This window comes from Vidua chalybeata, chromosome 3 (genome assembly GCF_026979565.1).
Source record: "Vidua chalybeata isolate OUT-0048 chromosome 3, bVidCha1 merged haplotype, whole genome shotgun sequence".
Classification (NCBI taxonomy): domain Eukaryota; kingdom Metazoa; phylum Chordata; class Aves; order Passeriformes; family Viduidae; genus Vidua; species Vidua chalybeata.
The window spans coordinates 69760626-69776084 of NC_071532.1; the positions used below are offsets into that span (position 1 = coordinate 69760626).

The window sequence follows — 15459 nt, forward strand, 5'->3', positions numbered from 1 at the left end:
GCTGGCCCAGTGCTGTGCTTCAAGAACTGCAGTAGTGGAGGTTAAAACAGACCTCAGGAGGTGAGCACAGGCAGCATCAAGGAGTCACATCCTAACAGTATCACCGGTAACAACTTGCAGACTCCTGCCTGCCTGTGCAAAAAGACATGACCTGGCATTACCTTTTGTGATGCTGCTACAATGATCAGTCAAACCCTTCAGCCTACAGATCCTACCAAAACCACCCTTTTCTATAGGAGAGCTCTGAGGAGCTCATAGGAGGAAAGGGCAAAGACTAACCCTGTGGTTCTCCTTGATTTCCTGTAGGGACATCCACATGTGCAAAGCTTTCTGAAAGCTTGCAAATTATGTAATGAGGAAAAATCTTTGTAAAATCTTGTTGGTTTTTTTTGTCTGTTTGGTCAGGGTTTTCTGTTTGTTTCTCCAGTGGTGCTGGCATCTCACAGCATCCTCCTGAGACTGGTTCCAGCCGACCTCTAACAGCATTAAGGGAGTGCCTTGCAGAAACACACAGAGAAACCTCTAGTAAATGTGCAATGCTTGTGGGTTGGATGTCTCTGTAACTGTGGGATCTGTTCTGTGCACGGCTCCTGCCATTCCAGGTTTGCAAGACAATTTCCACCCCATCCACACTAATTAAAACAGTTTAAGTGCACAGACAGTACTTCTGGAGGACCTCTCCCCTTCCACCATCATGACCAACACGTGTAAGGTGAGTGTAGTTGCCCATATTCAGGAGAGTAAGGGAACTAGTCCCTTCAAAGCATAAAGCCCCTGCAAAATCACCTGTGCTCTGTGCCTTCTTTCCCTGTCCTTGGGATAGGCCATACCAAATACTACATTTTCTCCAGGTTTACAGCAGTTCATCTCCTTTTTAAATCAATGTGTCACAGAAAAATTCAGAGAGAAGGCAAGGAAAGCTTCCTTGTGTATGTCCCAAATCACAAAAGTGCCATAGCTTAACTTTTTACGTATAGAGCAGTAGTAAAAGAGATAATTTTTTCATTAGGCCTCATGTTTGGAGTATTATGTTATACCAAAAAGAGGTCATCATGATGAGCTTATTTAATTGGGAAAAAATTAAAATGAGCCTTTCAGACTTTTCTAATCCTCCAGATGACAGAAAAAATACCAGAGTTCTGCAAATCATACTGTTGGCTCAGCAACACACAAACTTATTAAAATGCCAGCCTTTGGGTAAACCCCACCGAAAGTCTGTAATAACTGCAGTCAGTTCCCGAATTCCAGAAGACTCCTTCAGCAGCCGTGGCCACTACATGACATCTGGTGGCCACAAGGCAGCACGGCCAGAACGTGGCACTACTGAAACTGCCGCCCGTGCATCCGCTAAAAGCACCTGGTATCAGCTCTCATCCCAACGAGCCAGAACAGCCGCTCTGAGATGTTCGCTGCAGTTGTACATTTCACCACGGAACAACCCAGCTTTGACAACTGCTAGTGTGTAGCACAATAGGATACATATCTTCCTTGGGAGTTATGATGTTCCCTGCCACGAGTGTTGATCTTCCCCCGCACTCCTACAGTAGTAGGACATTGAGATGGGGACTTGCAGAGCAACAGAATTGTGGAAGATGTTCTTTGAAGTGCAGAGGTGGAACTCACTGTGGACTTGCACCTACTGAGCTGATAAAAGCCAATCCAGAATGATGCTTTGGTATGCAAGAGATGTCACTGGTGGCAACTGGTACTCCTCATCCTCCTGTGATCATGGTATAAAATCACAGAATTATAGAATACAAAGGGTTGGAAGGGATCTTAAATATTATCTAGTCCCAATCTGCCCTGCCATGGACAAGGACATCTCCCAATAGACCAGGTTGCTCAAACCTTTATCCAACCTAGCACTGAACACTGCCAGGCTGGGACACCAACAAGCTCCCTGAGAAACCTATTTCTAGTGCCTCACTACCCTCCTAGTAAGGAATTTCTTCCTAATACCTTAAATAAATTTTCTCTTTCAGTTTGTACCCATTCCTTCTTGCCCTATCACCACAGTTCCTGATACAGAGGGCCTTTCTGGCTTCCCAGGAAGCCCCTTCAGATACTGGAAGGATGCCATGAGGTTTCCACACAACCTTTTCTCTTCTCCAGGCTGAGCTGCCCCACCTTTCTCAGCTTGTCTTTGTAGAGGAGGGGCTCCAGTCCTTCGTGGCCTCTTCTGGACTTGCTCTATCTATCATGGTGGGTAAGATCTACTACAGAAAAAGTCACAGAGTATTCTGGTTTTGAAGGGACTCATTGAGTCCAACTCCTGGCCCTGCACATGTGGATATTCTCAGCTCAGTCAGAGAGAAAGAGAAAGGTTTTCTAACCAGGCAAGAGCCTGGGAAAGAGTTGGGAAAGAATGTAAATAATTCCCTAATCTATCTTGTCATTCACATTGTTTATAGATATGTTCTGCTACTGTGCGTCATTCACTGCCCACCAATGGTGTGGGATGTTTTTACTCTAAGACCAATGAAAGTAGTCTTCTCGATGTTCTCTACATATAGAGCGGTATATTTGAAATAGAGGAGAGCTCACTTTCTTAGCCTTCTGATCTAAAGTTCTCTGTTCCCGTCCTGCTCAACAGCGTCATGCACAGACACCCCATAAAGTCACACGATGTGCCTGAAAGCATTGTCCAAGCGCTCCTTGAACTCCGTGAGGCTTGGTGTTATGATTACTTCCTCGGGGAAGTAGGAAAAACAACAATCGGGAAAGAGAAAACGGAGAGAGTAAGCGCTCAAAACCTTGAAATGCGCGGCGCATCGGCCGAGCGGCCCCACCGATGCCTCGGAAGGGTGGCACGGCCACCGATGCCCATGGCCGGGTCCGGTACAGCTGCGGCCCTGCGGCTCTCCCTCTCCAGCGCTGCCGCTGCAGCGCCAACAGCGTTCTCGGAGCGGCACGGGACCGGCTCCCGGCTCCCGGCTCCCGGCCCAGCGGCGAGAGCGGCTCCCGGCTCCAGCCCTTCCCACCGGCCGGGCCGGGCCCCGCCCCGCCGCTTCCTGCTTCCGGCGCCGGCGGGGGCGGGCGCGCGGGCCGGGCGGAAGCCCCGCGGCGGGCGGCGCGTGCGCGGGGGCGTGGCCGCGGCGGGGGCGCGGCCGCCGCTCAGTTCCTGCCCCGCGCGCGGGCGGCCGCTGTCGCCGGTCGCGGCAGAGGTAACGGCCCGGCCCGGCCCGGCCCGCGCCCCCTCGGCGGGGCTGCCCGGCCGGGGCCGCCCCAGGCCCCGCCGCTGCCCGGGACGGCGCGCCTGGCGTTGCCGCCGCGCCTGGCGTTGCCGCCGCGCCTGGCGTTGCCGCCGCGGCGCTGCCCGGTCCGGCCCCGTGGGGCGGGAGCGCCGCTGATTCACCTCGGGAGGCTGCCGGCAGGGAGGGAGGGAGGTCGAGGGGCAGACAGACAGACAGACGGACCCCGCGGGGCCTGTCAGGGCTCCGCATGCCCCCGGGTCTCAGCGCGGCGCTTGGCGATGCTGGGGCCCGTCCTGCGGCCTCGGTGACCCCCCCGGGCCGGTCCCCGCCCCCGCCGGGGAGCCCGGCTCCTTTCGGTGTTCCCTCTGCGGCCACGGGCTCTGCCCCAGCACCGGGGCCTCTCGGGTGCCGGGAGCTGCCGGGCGGGAACGGGAAGGCACCTTCTGGCTCTGCTGCTGGAGCGTGATGCAGCCTCAGGAAATGCTCATTTATGTTCCACTCCTAATCCACCATGTGTTTGTAGTTGGGAACTTAATTCATTCCGTTCTTTGTACCAAGTGATGCATTTAATGCCCCGGTGACAGCCTTGGTCAGCCTGCGGGAATGTAGTTATGGGAGACCCTTTAAAAAGATGTATTTTATTTGCAGTCGTCCTGACTTGTTTTCTCTGGTGGGGGGAATGGGTTACATTTGTAGCTGAAGAAACAAATTGATCTACATGTGCTTCGCTGTCCATTGGAAGAATGACAGATGACAAAGATGTACTTCGAGATGTGTGGTTTGGGAGAATACCGACCTGTTTCACTCTGTATCAGGATGAGATAACTGAAAGGGAAGCTGAACCCTACTATGTGAGTATGACAAGGGTAGTCACAGATAGTCCAAGGCCATGGTTATGTTTGTTTCCTTCAGTCTCTTCATGTGTACTACTGCATATTTTGGAAAAAAAAAAAAAAAAACAACCTTATTCCTGGTAGCTTCTGAAAGTAAACATATAACCATGCTGCATGACTTCATCTTTCTTCACAGCAGATTGTGTCACTATTGAGAGAAACTTATCACAGATAATTAAGATCTTTGAAAAAAATCTTAGTCAGTGAGTGACTAGGTAAAGGAGGAGCCTGGATGTGAGTTTGTATGTTCTTGGATAATGACCAGTCAAAGGGAGAGAAATTCCATTAATGCAGAAATCATTTAGTCAGACTTATGAAGTCTTCATGTTTAAGGTTGGTCACCTGTGTAACACAAACTCCTAATGAACACTGGCTCTGTGGATGATTTCTGCTCCTTTTCTTTTCTTTAAAGTCCAGCAGCCATGAGAGATCTAGCTTAGAAATAAGAAGAGCAACTATAATGGCTAAACACTGCCTGAACAGGATGGCTACCTGATGGTAAAAAAGGGATGATGGATGTATTTGAGTTATAACATGGAAGTGCCTTCTATAATGATGTATTTATTTATAGTCTTCTCATCAGCTTTCATTCTTTCAGCACCTCATAGATGTGTAATTGAGAAAGAATGTTAGCTGATTCAGTGAAATGCAAATTTGAAATGTAACGAGTATATGGGAGGGAAATCTTGAACTTTTAATTTTTATGGGATTCTGAAATTCTTAAGCCTTATTGTATCCCATTCCACACTGGATAGATCTCTTTTTTATGTGTTCAATAGCATCTTTGGGTCATCAGTTTCTCATTTGCATGTGTTGTTTTGAAACCTAATAAACTATTGGTGCTTTTTGTTCAGCAAAAAGTGCTTATCTTTGTATATTTTATCATCTTCAGTGCTCATCTTTGTATATTTTAGTTTCATCACTGCTAAAAAGATAATCACTTTGCTTCATATTTATTGACCTGTTGCCAAATACATCTAACCTAAAAGTCTGAGAACATATGAGTTAAAATAGGTTTGCACACTTTCTGTAAGAGCTACTTGAAAGTTATGGATTTAAATTTAGAGGCTTAGAGCCTTGATCTCTTTAACATTGAGTTGGAAAGAATGAAACCATGTTATCCTCGTGGTGTGGCCAGCTTTCTAAGTCAAGGAAATAGTTTTAAGGTCATAGGATTTCTTTTATTTACTCAGTGTAAAGTGTGCACAGAATTTCTCAATGCTTAATTTTTCCTTTCTGCAAAATGTGGTTAATCGCAGATGGCAGTTCTAAAATTTTAGCTTCTTAATTTTTCAGTTCATATTGGAGCTGGTAATACAGCTTTGTGTCTTTGGAGGGACCAAGGATTTATAATAGTATAAGGCAGAATAGCAGTCAAGGTTTTAAGTCATGATGTAGTTCTGATAGTTTCAGAATGTGTTTGCATTAATGCTTTTGTTCAGATCTGGAGTGCATTTGAAATTTCAAAGTCTTCATCCTTTCCAGTTCCTGTGCCCAGGTTGGCATCACAGAGCAGTCAGCCCATGGGTTGAATAATTTTCATGTGAAGCTGAAGGAGCAGATGGGCTTCAGTTGCTAATGGACGTTTGGTGTATGGGAGTAAACTTTAGCTAAATCAAAAGAAAAGAACATCAAAACGCCTAAAATTATGGGTAAAGTAGAAAAGTATATGTAGTTTACATTTCCAGGCCTTGACATCAGCTCTTCAGCTTTACATGTCTCCTCTTACTTGTTAGTATAGATGCAACCTCTGTATTCCAGACTGCCTTTCATAAATGGAAAGACTGAATGAGAAGGAAATACTGGCATCATTAAGTTGATAGAGAATAAAGGATTCTGCTCTGAGGAACATGATTTATGAAGATGACACAGACTTGAGGGGTGAGAGGTTAGAAAAACAACTTAGAGGCTGTGGAATGGATTTCAGTTTTTGTGAGTGGTGTGGCAGGAGGGCCCTGTCTGTCAGATGGGTTAGTGCAGCACAGGAGTTGAAGCATGTGTGTATCACCTTCTGGCACTGCACAGGGGTAGGACAAGTAATTTAATCTGTCCTTTGGAAAGAGTGGTGACATAAAGACTGGGCAGCTCTGGTAAAGCATTGTCCTGTGTCTTAGTATAGTCATGTAGGGTAGGTTTCTGCAGTTATGCTGGAAATGGATACATGAATTTTCTTTTGTGTTTTTCATGCAGGTGGTTATGTTTTGAGTGGCAGCACATTTAGGAACAGTTTGCTTGAACTACCTTTGTTGCTGATTTATCTGATTTTTCTCTTATCCTAAAATTGTTATGCATTTTATTGTAAAATTATTTACTGTTTGCCTCTTGGCACAAGCAACAGTAAGAAAGAAAAGGATGAAAGAAGTATACAGGAAGCAGAGACTCATTGGCTGAGACTTGTCAGATATATAAAGAACAAAATTACAGCAGGATACAGTCTTAGAATGGTGCTCTGCCCAAGGGGCTGGTCTTTAACAGGACCACTCTTCAGCTTGCTTGGGGTCAAAAGTATTATTTTGTTAAGATATCTGTAGGAGAGAGCAATGTGAAGCCATTCCACGTTAGGATGTTTTGTTTCATCTCCCTTGACACTTTAGTGATCCAACCAGTCCAGTTCTTGTTAAAGCTGTAATTTTTCTGTTTTGGTGCTTTGCATGTAAGAATACTGCATGCTGTGCAACAAAACCTGTGGATATACCTGGAGAGGTACTCTTTACACAGAGTTATATTGCAAGCATTTACTTAGGCATTAGGAGTTCTTTGTTATTCATTTAACCTCCTGGTTAATAAGAAAACATACCTGGTTATTGTGATTAATTACTGTAGCAATATATAATATTCAAAAGGAAGGTGTTGCGATTATTGTAGTTTTTGGGGATAACATTTAGGGATAGCTGCGAGGATTTATTCTGCTTTGTGATACATTTGGAGATGTACTTTCCTTAATTTAGTGAAGAGAACCCATGATCTTGTTATCTTTCAGTAGGTGGGAAAGGGATATTAAAAGGGGTAACAAGGTGAAAATGTGTTTAAACTGCTCTTAAAGATCCCACTTAAGAGATTTAGTATACTTGTAAATCTCGAAGATTAATAAAAGCTAGATAAATTAAAGCTAGAAAAGTGGTAGAATTGGATCCTTTCATTTCTCTCATGGAAGGGGATAACTATATCAAGGTAAAAGAACTGGGGGGACCAAAAAAAGAGTAGGTCAGTAGGTTCTACAAATGCTCAGTATCTCTGAAAAACCAGTAATTCCCGTTAATCTAATTAACTGTTGGGTTTTGTACAGTTGTACAGGTTTTTTTGAAGCCTTTTGGGAGTGCTGGCCACGTTCTGTTAAATTCAGAATGCTGTTTGGTTATTGTGTGTGTTCTCGAATTGTGTTGAAGTAGAAACTGGGTTGTTCTTTCACAATATAAACTGAAGTAGAGTATTTTACAGAGGAAGTTATGCAGTTTAAAGGGTTATGAAACACTGTTGCAATAAATAATGCTTTAATATATTTATCAATTCCAGCATGGCTGTGCTACATGCAATGTGCTGAAAATTGGCTTTTGTAAGAGTCCTAGTAAGTCTTACCAGAGTATACCAGCATTAATTTAACTGTACATATCATGCAGAAATAACATGAAATTATTACCAAAAATAGGTGGGTTTGATTGGTATAGCCTGGATTGTGTCAAGAACAATCAGTGAAGATATGTGGAATTAGGTAAATAAGGATAAGCTTATGTTGTCATTCAAGTCATTAAAGTAACAAACAATTCTTACTTGAATGTGTACATAACTTCATTGAATTTATTGAGTTTGCTTGCCTTTTAAAAATGAAGGTTGTGTTTTGATTACATTGCTCCTATGAAACACGGTAGAAACAATGTGATGATGGTAATAAAAGCATCAGCTGGAAAAAGAAAACCATATGGTACATGAAAAATGGAGTGTTAACGGACATGATGACTGTGACAGGGGTGAGACTTGGCCTGATGTAATTTTATAAAATTGTAACATTTACCTGTGTCACAGATGTAACCTAATGTAGCATTATCAAAAGGGTGAATCTGTTCTTCCAGGAACTTGATGTACTCTCCAGACTTCTTTTTGAATTGGATACTTACAAATTGTCGTATCATGGCCAAAATATTATCTGATTTATATATCAAAGTGTGGTCTAGTTATTAGAGAAATTCTGGAAGAATGTTGCAGCAGAGATCAAGTTTTTTGTCAGGCAAAATATATCCTTACATTGTTTAGGATGTCTGTACCACAGATACTCACTTAGGGCCTGGCATTATTCATATAATATAAAGAAAATACTTCAAGAAACAACACTGGTTATGAGGAACGCTGGAAAAGAAATCATTCTCTAAACATGCAAAATATAATCTATATATACCTTAGGCCCTTCTATTTTATTAATAATTATGAAACAGAACTTTTCAGGATGGATACTATTAATTTAAAATGTCTGCCCTAAAGTGAATTGATATTTTACAGGGAGGTTAATTTTTATTCATTGAGATACTGAAAAGCATTGCTTGTTAATGCTTATGGATTGATTTATCTCTAGTGAATGTGCCACACAGTCATCAGTCAATTCACTGATTGGTACAGAGAGCCTAACCACTCCTGGGCAAAAGTCTTTAAAAAAAGAGATGATAGGGAAGATGTTGCAAATAAAAATAGCACAACGTTCTGATTTGGATAGTATACAGTTGAGAAAAGAAGACAGTATATGACAAAGCTGTAAGAATGTGTCTTGTTTCAGCTAATAAAATATTTATAGTTTGCTTTCTGCTTTTAGTTGCTGGGTGGAGGTTAAATAGTGGAAGAATAGTAGTCTTGACTAATAGGTTGAAATGACAAACCCAGTGCAAAGAAAATGGAAATGGACAGCTATTGGAAGTACAAAACACTTGGAAACTAAACCTTTAAACATCTAGTTTTCATTGGGTTTTTTTTTTTCCTTGTGTAGGAATTTCCATTTTGAAATAATAGTTGATACACAGTTACTCATTCTTTTCAATAAGAAGTTATAAATCTCTTCTTATGTGTTTATATAAAAAAAGGGTTTATATAAAAAAACTTAATTATTTAAATACAGAAAAGCAGAAATTGAAGCCCACTGTTCTCCCCCCATCCTACTGAAAGAATGAAGAGCTTAAGTTTTTACTTTTTTTTTGTGTTAATATATTGGATACTACATCTTCTATATTGGATTCTGCATCTTCTGAGCACATCATTTTATAGCCTTCCATTGACCATTAAAAAGTAAACTGTCTCACCCTAAAAAGGGAAAGAAAAGAATGCTAACTGAATTTTGGTTATGAAAATGCATAGTTTTTACAGATTTGTACTAGTTTAATGTATTTTATTTACACTTAAGGCTTCTATAATTTTTTTTTCAGTTGCTTTTGCCAAGGATAAGCTACTTGACACTGGTAACAGACAAAGTGAAGAAACACTTTCAGAAAGTTGTGAGACAGGAGGAAATTAGTGAAATATGGTTTGAATACGAAGGTACACCACTGAAATGGTGAGTTTATTGAACTTTGTACTTTATGCAGTTTATCACTTAAAGAGTTCCCAGGTTCAGCACAGTGTCAGTAGTTTTCCTAAAGTAGTCACTCCCTTGGGTTTCAAAGATGGCAAAAGAGGAGGAGGGTAAGAAATGCATGTTTTTGGCAAAACAAAAGATTTAATGTTGAACGTATTTTTTTATTATTCTGCTTGAATTTTTACTGTATGCATAAGACAGAGGTGTCGTGTTGCACTTACTGGTTTTGTTCTCGTTGTTACCATAATTCAGAATGCTTGTGGTTTTGGCTTTACCATTGCTTGCAGTAGAATTGCCAAATAAATCTTCCTTTAACATATTCCACCTTACTAAAAGATATCTAGTAACACAGATAGGAAGTAATAGTTCTGGAGACTGAATGCAAATAGCTTATATGCGTCATGATAATAAAACATGAGTAGCCTTCACTGTTCAGTGTTCACTGTAAAAATCTAATACTGATCTACTGAATTCGATTAGTTCAAGTGTACTGAACTAATTGCTGTTGATTCTGTTTTTATTTTGTCCTGTAGTCTATTAGAACTATCTTCTTTTAGGTTTTTAGTTCGTTGGGTTTTCTTTGTGAGAGGTTAGGGACTTGGACTGATGTAGTTTCATTTAATTTTAATAAATGCTTATCAGGTTTTCTACTTCTTTTGCTGTTAAGGAGTTTTAAAGAAAATATTTTGAGAGCTGCAGTGTTTCCTAGTTCTGTAAAGACAGCATCAGCCATCCAGAAGGTATTTAGTATTTTGAATGGTGAAGAGATTTTTATCTCTTTTTATTTCTTGTATCATCAAACAAAAGAAAACTAGTGATTTTTTTTAATCTTACTCAACCTGGATTGTCTTGTGATTACAGGCACTCCATGATGTGATGCTTGCTAGATTTGGTGATGCAGTAGATCTCTTGTAGTCTTTCTGTTTCTTTGAGACCAACCTAGTGTAAACCTTGAAAATATGTAAATAGAAACCCATAAAAATGATCTCTTTAAACCTTTATTGTATCTGACTGGCAAAACCAGCTTTAGACATCTAAATAAATTATTTGGAATTTAACAAGAAATGGTGTCTTACGTGCCATAGTAATGTTGAGCCATTGATACTACCAAAATAAACAGCAAGGTACCGCCTGCATCCCAGTGTGTTCTTAATCCCAGGTAAATATTGGGGGAAAACTAGTTTTCACTGAAGTTGTAACAAGAAAGGAAAGAGAGGCTTTGTACTTCAACCACAAATAGATGCATATTTTCTGTAAGTTTTCAAATACTACGATGTTTAAACTAGAAGAAAAAATAATAACTGTACAATATGGGGATCGACTAAAAATGTAGCTTGTAATTCTAAAATTAAGTGAAGAGTTATTAAAATCATTGAATGTAGAAATGAAAATAAATAGTATAATGATGATCTGCTAATTAAGGCTCTCATCTTTCAGAAAAATGAAGCCTATTCTGCCAGGAACAGCTCTGCTGATTTCAGTGGAACTGCTTTTCTAAGGAAAGTGTTATTTATAATCCAGTATTTTAGGAGAATGGTAATCCCATAAAGAGCCGAAGCTTCTTCTAGGGTAGACTCAAACACCAGAACTGAGAATTAGGTTGAGCTAGTAGAGAAAGAACAGCGGGCATTAATTCTTTAAGCTATGACTTGTTCATTCATAACATTGTTTAGTCTAATTATTTACTTTGCACTGTGAGGTCTTATTGCTTAGTCTGTGCAGTTTTATACCTAGTTGGGGTGAAGTCTCTATCTGTTCAGATGCAGCTCGTCCATTTTCCAGTGAGATTTTGGAGGAAGTCTGAAACATAGTTTCTACTTCAGGCTCTGCAGTATATGGGTCAAGTTCTTAAAGGAGAATGAAGTTCTCCAGGCCTGGAGTTACGTGGGCCTGGGTTTTTTGTCCTGCTGAGAGTGTTGGGACAGGGAAACATGGATTCTTTGCTTGCAGGAGGTGTGTGCTGGGGGAGGGTCTGTGTCACCAAGGTAAGGAGTTTCAGGAAGAGATTATCAGGCTGTGCAGCATTAGAGACTACAGAAGGAAATGGATGAAACCGTAGACCATCCTGCAGGTACAGGAGACTAAACCTACAACCACATTGAAGGAGATGCAGTCAAAGACTGTGATTACTGGATTAGAAAACTGTCTCCTAAGATTTGGAAGAGCTGGAAGTTTATGACTTCTTGCAACAGGATGAATGTTCCTTCTACACCTGCATTTCTGCAAGTACAGCATAGGTTCAGTGCTCTAGCTGCAGGTGAAGGACTGAAAGTGTTGACCAGTCATGCATCTGATATGGCTGAGCCTGAACTGTGTAGGGGCACCAGGAGGAAATGAAAAGTTAGGTCAAAAGTCTGTATTCTGCTTACTGTCCTTTCTCCAGGACTTTTAAGTCTGCCTTAACCATTTCATGGTCACTGCAGCTAAAGCGGCCACTGGTTATCAGAACTGTTTTGTCTTAGCAGATAAGTAACAGATTCAGCTTTGGGTTATCTCTGGTTCATACAGCATCTGTATCAAGAAATCTTGACTACCTGTATCCCACTGTGTTGCTTTTCCAGCAGATGTGAGGGATTAACAGGAACCAGGATCTGTGATGTAGACACTTACTGAGATGTTTAATTTTTTTCACCTGGATTGCATGATCTGTTGCCCTTGCTAGTCCCTCCTCTGTTCCTGAACCACCAGAACTCAACCAACCTGTTGTCTGTCCTATTAAGTTTCATACATCTAGGCTGCTCCCTGGCATGGAAGACAGCCCTCTGTCCTCTATCTGCCCTGCCTGCCTTTACTAAGCAGCTTATGTCTGTCCTTCCACAGCAGTATTCCAGTTGTGCAAGCTGTCTCGCTGTACCTCAGGTAGCCCAACACTCTCCAAGTAATGTCATAGCATGTGCAACTCTAGTTTTTCATGCTTGTTTCCCAAGCTATGTGCACTTCTCTAGATACTTGTGGTGGTCTCTCTCCTACCCTTTTTTATCACTTTGACATCTCCCTTGCAGCTGTCACCTTTCACCACTTGGTATCCACCCATGTCCATTAATTTCTTTTTATCTGAGTTGTTATTTACACTTCTGTTGTTTGTGGTCTAAAGCTCTCACCAGGCTGGGCAACCTTAAGGCAAAGATACTTTTGTCTGACTTAGGCGGATTCCATCTCTCCCTAGCAGTCCATTACCCCTAAAGAGTATCCTTTGTCTGTAAAATCCAAGTAAGTCCTTGTTGTTGCACCAGCTGCATAACCAGCTCCTGACCTGCAGACATCTCTCTGAACCTGTCTCCTTTAATGGCAAAATTGTACAGATGGCTCCTTGCCCCTAGAACTTGTAGAGTCACTTTTGATACTCTGAGGGGTTCTGTTGCAGCACTTAAAATTTGTGCCCATGTGGATAAACAGCAAGGACTAATAATCCAAGCAGAGGACGACTTTGCCAATCTGCAACTTTTTACCAAGCCGCAAAGCTCTGCAGGTGAACAAGTGAAGTTGGCAGATGAGGCTCTCTCTCCCGTGGGATGGAGTCTTGTAGTGCTATAACTGCTTCCTCTGGTTGTGGATGGATGTGCTGTTCAGACAGCTCTGATGCTTCCTCTGAACTTCCAGCCTCTTGTCTGACACTGAAGCACTGCCAGTGGTTGAAGAAGTCCTGCCCTCTCTTGGCCAGAGGTTAAGGAAACTTTTCTGTCTGTCCATCGGGAGCTGCTCTGGCAGTCACACACTTGGACCGCCTGAGCTGGGACGAGGCCCCTTTGCAGCAGGCGGCTCCAGGGACCGATGGGTGCCTCGCTTGAGTCCCTGCACACCCCACACCCACACAGCCAGACAAGGTTTCCTTACCCACTCGGTTTCCCATAGCAGAGCCTCAGGCATCTGGATCCTTAAAAGAGCATAGTCACGGTGTAACCACAGAATAACAGCTTGAGCTGGTGGGACCCAAACCAAGGAACCCCTGGGCTTTTAGACCCTCACAGTCTGTATGTGATAGTGTGGGGTTTTTCCTCTGTGTCATTGGCTCCTGCTGTGTCCCTGAGTGTCCAGTCACCTGGCAGGGCCACAGGTCCCTGTGCCCTTTCCTGTGCAAAGGGTCAGCACCAGGTTTGGCCTTTTCCTTGGGGCTCCCATCACCCAGAGCTCAACCTGCAGCTCCCTCTGCAGCTGCAATCTGAGCTACTGGCACTGAATGGATTCCTCAACACCACAGTTCACACAAGTCTGGTTCTCCCATCCTGTGAGTCCCCACTGACCACTTCAATGACTGCTGACACTTTCTCTCCAGATTCTCATCTCTGTGAGATGTTAGTGAAGATGCTATTAATGTCCATGTCTTCCCTGATGCTGTGCAGCCCCCTGACTTCCTGCAGCTTCTTAGCATGGTGACATATCTCCTCACTGATGTGCACCTCCTCTAGGCAAGGACATTTCCTCTGCTTGCTCCAACTCTCAGGAGAGGTCCCAAGCTCTCCTGGCAGCTTGAAACCTGGAGAGCTGCAGCATTTCTCAGGAGCCCTCCCTGTGCTGGAGGGAGGGCTCTCAGTGATGCCACTGTGCTGGCATAGTTTCTTCAGCAGATGCTAGGGGATGATTCCTGCAGCTTGTTTCCATCCTGTTTGAGCACTTGCACATGGCTTTCAGTGGAGTTTTTGTCTCTTTCGTGTGGGTTGTGTCCTAGCCCTGGTAATTGTAAAGGTGGCTCTCTAGTAGCAACTGAATGGGTGCTTGACCCTTCCTGTTCATAAATCAGCAGAAGACAAAAGGTCAAAACACCATTTAATCAGGCATCTATTAACTCTGCAAAGCACAGAGATTTTACTGAAGAAATTTGATTATGTGAACTTTATTATGTAATCTTAACTGATTAGAAAATACGGATGTAAGCCAATACCTGATGTAGGAGTTTTTGTTTGGGTTTTTTGTTGTGGTTTTCTTTTTCTTAGTTAGCTGTTTTGTTGTATAAATTCAAAGTAGCTGGAAGTCATTGTTCATGTTGAAAATTTGTGTTCATCTAATTATCAAATCTTATTTTTGTTACTTACCTTACCTGGAAAACCACTCTTTCATGGAACTCTTGCTGAATCCCTGTTAAGTGTTTAGGACATTATTGGCAGTTAGTAGTAAAAACTCTTCATGGTAAAAACTTGAGCATTAGCAGTGAATCAGGATAAATCTGGATATGCATCCTCTTTATTCTCAGGTAAGCACAGGAATTGTAATAGTATTTTGTGTTTTATTTTGCTGTTGTGAATTTGTCTTCGCTTTGGGGTGGCTCACCCGTAGAGGGTGCTAAAGCACTGCTGTGTGAGAGTTTCACCGATCTGGAAAATAGCTAGGCACAGATCCTGTTAAAGCAGTGCTCTTGGTTAGTACTCTTGGGACTTTCAAAACTTATGTACATGCTTGGGTCTGCAACCTGTGATCAGTCCCATTTAGTTCAGTGAAATTACTGACTTTACAGTTTAGCATGTGTTCTTCTCTTTGGAGGATGAAAAGCTAGTAAGGCTCTTTGGGTTATGATTTTTGAAAGATAAGAGAATGGGTCTTGGTATGCTGAATGTAAAAAAAAGGTCTTTTATCAAAAATCTTGCCAATATCTGTGTGTAAGAAAACTGAAAAAAGAGCTTTTTTTACAGTGCCTGTGGAAGTTTTGTGTGTGATACATGTTCCATATATTGCTGGGGGCTGTATATTCTTATGAATTTAAAGGAGAGAAAGCTATGAGACAGAAGTGAATATTTGTCAGAAGAAAGCTTTTTTGTGTAACTCCTGTAATATAGAATGCCATTGAAATACAAAACTCCAATTAAATTTTTCCTTCCCTTTCATTCTT

General features: G+C 42.2%; 1 protein-coding gene across 6 annotated transcripts in view; it reads left to right on the forward strand.

Moving 5' to 3' along the window:
- The first annotated feature begins 3094 nt into the window (after positions 1-3094).
- The window catches only part of ATG5 (autophagy related 5), a 70733-nt gene continuing 58368 nt past the window's right edge, over positions 3095-15459 (forward strand). For 2 of the 6 annotated variants that reach the window (XR_008430113.1, XR_008430112.1), the window contains exons 1-2: positions 3349-4045; positions 9490-9617. Coding sequence is in view for 4 of the 6 variants with exons in the window: in XM_053938831.1 (XP_053794806.1) it covers positions 3938-4045; positions 9490-9617 (236 nt within the window). In the remaining 2 variants the exon portion in view is untranslated. Of the gene's footprint in view, positions 3165-3269; positions 3320-3348; positions 4046-9489; positions 9618-15459 lie in introns of those variants that run through there. The other 4 variants (XM_053938831.1, XM_053938832.1, XM_053938833.1 and 1 more) reach the window with 4 other exon arrangements.